The sequence below is a fragment of the Pseudophryne corroboree genome, chromosome 4 (assembly GCF_028390025.1).
Source record: "Pseudophryne corroboree isolate aPseCor3 chromosome 4, aPseCor3.hap2, whole genome shotgun sequence".
Taxonomy (NCBI): Eukaryota; Metazoa; Chordata; class Amphibia; order Anura; family Myobatrachidae; genus Pseudophryne; species Pseudophryne corroboree.
This window is the reverse complement of record NC_086447.1, coordinates 147857778-147862361: the sequence shown is the minus strand read 5'-3', so window position 1 is coordinate 147862361 and position 4584 is coordinate 147857778. Positions and strand designations below refer to the sequence as shown.

Sequence of the window (4584 nt, the reverse complement as noted above, 5' to 3'; positions counted from 1 at the left end):
ATGATGTATGTATTATATCTTGTTCCTATTTGCTTTACCGCTGAGTGAATGCAAATTTGCATTGTGAATCATTTCAGAATAAGTGCTCAGAAGAGCATTTTTAAAGAAATGCTCCCATAACATTGTACAAGAGAACACCAGAAGTAGAGAAAACTACTCAGGATAAAAATGTGTAGGCATCAGAAACATTGGCCTAAGTGCATTAATACCTCTGCTGTTCACACAAGTAGCAGCGTATATTGCAGGTCATAGAAATGCTGTAGGGTGCATGGAAAGTTTTCAGGCATTTAAGAATGGGCTGCCCTGTATGGTGCCACTCCACTGCACAGTCTGATTCCAAAGCTCTGTATGATGAGCAGAGCAAATCGCTCCTGTTGTGTTTTATTTGCAAAGTTACTAACTTCTGCACAACACTTGTTAGAATGAGTTACAACATAACTACTTTTGCTAGATTTCAGCTACTGTAAATATGGGATCAGTATGAGATCCCAGCGCATGGTATACCAGCACTCAAAATACCGACACCGGGATCCCGAGATTGAAGAAGCTGACAGGGTTGAGTAAGGGGTGTTCTCCCCTCTCCCCAACCCTCTAGCCCTAACCCTCCCTCCCTGCATCCTAACCCTAGCCTACCCCCTTGGTGCCTATCCCTAACCTTCCCCCAGAGATGCCTAACCCCGTGGCCCTGCTGCCTAAATCTTACCCCCCCATAGCCTAACCCTCCGATGGGGGTGCCTAACCCTAACCTCCCCCTCCCACCCTGCTGCCTAACCCTAACCTTTCCTGTCTCTCCCCGCAGCCTAAACCTACCCCCCCCCCCCGCTCGCTTACCTGTGGTGTGCTGCGGTCTGTCCTCGTTCAGGATCCCGGCTATAGGTATTCCAGCGCTGGTATGGTGCACCCATTGTCAATGCTGCTGTCGGCATTCAGAATAGCGTCAGTATTCCGGGAAATCACTATTCTGACTGCTGGGATACCGACAGCCGGGATCCAGACTGCTTCCCGTAAATATGGCATATAGATTGTCATAATGATTTCTCTATAAATGGATATTTTCTGTATGTGCACAGAGAACATAATGTTTTAGAAATAAATGCTTTAATATGTGATAGTTTAAGGATGTACATAAATACTGCCTGTGGATATTGCTGCTTACTGTACAGTTTATTTACTGACACCACCCTTTCTCCCAGTATCCGCTCTATAGATCCACACTATAAAGGTCTACAGTCAGTAGGTCTACCACTAATGAGCGACATGCATTAGGTTGACAGGGTCAAAAGGTCAATATGTAAAAGGTACAGTTCAAAAGGTCAAAAGGCCCACATGACAATGGGCAACACACATATGGTCGACACGATTTTATTTTTCAGCTTTTTCATACTTTACCGTCCACATGGACTATGATTGGGAATAGAAACCTATGCGGAGCACAATGGTAGCGGAGTGAGGCACCTCGCCTGCAGCATGTCCAGTTACAGCGCGCCATGCCAAGGGATGCGGTGCCCTAATGGGGCTCTTTTGTTGTAGAAAAGGGCAAAAACATCTAAAAAAAAAGAAAGAAATTTGTGTCTACCTTTTTTTGTGTCAACCATTTCCATGTGGACCTTTTGACTGTCAACCTTTTGATCCTGTCGCCCTTTTCTACTGTCTACCTATTCGATGTCGATATTTTGAACCTGTCAACCTTATCTACTGTCTACCTATTGTATGTCAACATTTTGACCCTGTTGACATTTTGACCATGTTGAACTAATGCATGTCGACCATTAGTAGTCGACCTATTTACTGTAGACCATTTTAGTGTAGATTTAATAAGCCACACCCTTTTCTCCCAATGCCCATACCTGCACAATATTATTTATTTTATCAAATTACATTGAATCAACAGAATAAAATAAATATCAAAGCAATTGTAAAGGTGTGAACACACGGCGCGATGCGCCGTACGCCCGACATTGACTATTCGACAGGGCCGGAGCCCTGACTGCATTTTATATCAGCATTTTATAATACCCATCATTACCCCCTTCAGTCAGTGTGACTGTACTGATTATATATCAGTGCCCCACTGACTGCTGCAGGCAGGTTATCACCGACTATACACAGGAGTGCTTAAAATAGAGTATAATAACATATTGATATATCATCAGTCAGTGTGCCCAATCCCCCGTCCAGATTGTAGCAGGCGGGTGTTATACACTGCATTTAAAAGAATACTCTCCCCCCCCCCCCCCCCCGCCCCAATTAGAATTTGAAGTAGGTGGATGTTATACAAAATTAACAAAAATACTGTAATAAAGTACACTGGAAGTTTTTCTCTGTGCGCGTCTCGGCTTCTCTCTGTGCGTATTATGTCATAAACACATTTTATGACGGGTCACACGCACAATGCTGCAGGACTGGAGACACAGGAGTGCGCTGGATCCGGCACCCAACCGCTGTCTCATCACTTGCAGCTTGCCGGGAGTATTCAGCCAGCCCAACGCTCTGACATTTTCAGCGAAGGTTGCAGTCGACTGGAAATGCCTCCATACTGCCTTATCCGTGGGCCCCCCTGGGACCCACAGGGCCCTAAGCAACAACCTTGGTTGCCTTGTGGTAAATCCTCCTCTGCCCAGATACAGCCATCTTGGCCCACCAATCGCTATGCGTTCTCTTACAACCTGGCGCAATGGTGCAAACCTGGGCGTGAGATTTCACAATAGACTTTTGCACAGTGTACAGTATAACACATTTCCCATCTGTAAATGACCATTCATGTGAAATGCATAAAAAGCAAGACATACCACTACTGGGCTATCATGTATTTCAAAGACTTTATCACAAAGCTAATTAATATACCTGGATAAATGTACATACAGTTTTTGGCTATTTATTTAATCCTATCATATTTGTTTTATTCAGAGGTATTTCTTTTATTTTCAGGAACTGGAATGTCAGGATCTCACTGGTGTGTTACACTGCATTCACTCCTTCATTGCTGCTAAAGTTGCATCGATGGATCCCATGTTTATAAACAGCCAAAGTATAACCAGGAAATACATTTACAACACGTAAAAGGAATATTCTGAAGAACAAGTATCGAGAAAAGTTATTTTCCTATGGGATTTATTTCATGCACAATTATTTTAAATAAAAGACTTTCGGAACAAAGCAGACACAATATTTCATCCATGTTTGTCTGCGTACCGCAGATATATTCCCATTTATTTTACGTTACATTTCAGTGTATTCCATGAATCTAAAGCACATTTTCCTATTTCTTATGTGAAAAGGATTATGATATAGCACTTTAAGAAAAACTATCCCAGGTTTTTGAACAGGATTTTAGGCAGAAATCTATTAGTAGGGCCTTGTTGTATATAACATGAGCGCATGCATACTATTACATGTTAGAACTTTTTTAGTTACTTAGGGATTTAATCGATACAATCTGCTATGTGCAGCTGTAATGTAATATCCTGTTAATACATTTTTTGATTTTAGCTAATATATTTATGAAGGAATCAAAAAGAAGGCTGAAGTATTTATGTGTTTTGATAAGATATGATAAGATATTATTACATGCTGTTTAGTTCATCAGTGTGTTAAAAAACTCATTAAAATGCTAATTCTTATAAATACTTTCAAGAAAACTGTGTGCTGTCAGTTTGTTTGTTTGTTTGTTTTTTACATTGATAAACTAGATTAAAGAGAGGGGACTAGAGCCTTTACTTTTTAGTAGAGATGAGCGCCTGAAATTTTTCGGGTTTTGTGTTTTGGTTTTGGGTTCGGTTCCGCGGCCGTGTTTTGGGTTCGAACGCGTTTTGGCAAAACCTCACCGAATTATTTTTGTCGGATTCGGGTGTGTTTTGGATTCGGGTGTTTTTTTCAAAAAACCCTAAAAAACAGCTTAAATCATAGAATTTGGGGGTAATTTTGATCCCAAAGTATTATTAACCTCAAAAAACATAATTTACACTCATTTTCAGCCTATTCTGAACACATCACACCTCACAATATTATTTTTAGTCCTAAAATTTGCACCGAGGTCGCTGTGTGAGTAAGATAAGCGACCCTAGTGGCCGACACAAACACCGGGCCCATCTAGGAGTGGCACTGCAGTGTCACGCAGGATGTCCCTTCCAAAAAACCCTCCCCAATCAGCACATGATGCAAAGAAAAAGAAAAGAAAAAAGAGGTGCAAGATGGAATTATCCTTGGGCCCTCCCACCCACCCTTATGTTGTATAAACAAAACAGGACATGCACACTTTAACCAACCCATCATTTCAGTGACAGGGTCTGCCACACGACTGTGACTGATATGACGGGTTGGTTTGGACCCCCCCCAAAAAAGAAGCAATTAATCTCTCCTTGCACAAACTGGCTCTACAGAGGCAAGATGTCCACCTCATCTTCACCCTCCGATATATCACCGTGTACATCCCCCTCCTCACAGATTATCAATTCGTCCCCACTGGAATCCACCATCTCAGCTCCCTGTGTACTTTGTGGAGGCAATTGCTGCTGGTCAATGTCTCCGCGGAGGAATTGATTATAATTCATTTTAATGAACATCATCTTCTCCACATTTTCTGGA

At 42.0% G+C, this 4584-nt stretch overlaps 1 protein-coding gene across 1 annotated transcript in view; it reads left to right on the top strand.

Moving 5' to 3' along the window:
• Positions 1-3548, top strand: part of SNTG2 (syntrophin gamma 2) — a 1009087-nt gene extending 1005539 nt beyond the window's left edge. Inside the window, exon 17 of the mRNA XM_063915497.1 lies at positions 2929-3548. Within this exon, the coding sequence (XP_063771567.1) occupies positions 2929-3060 (132 nt within the window). The 3' untranslated portion in view covers positions 3061-3548. The remainder of the gene's footprint in view (positions 1-2928) is intronic.
• Positions 3549-4584: the final 1036 nt, after the last annotated feature.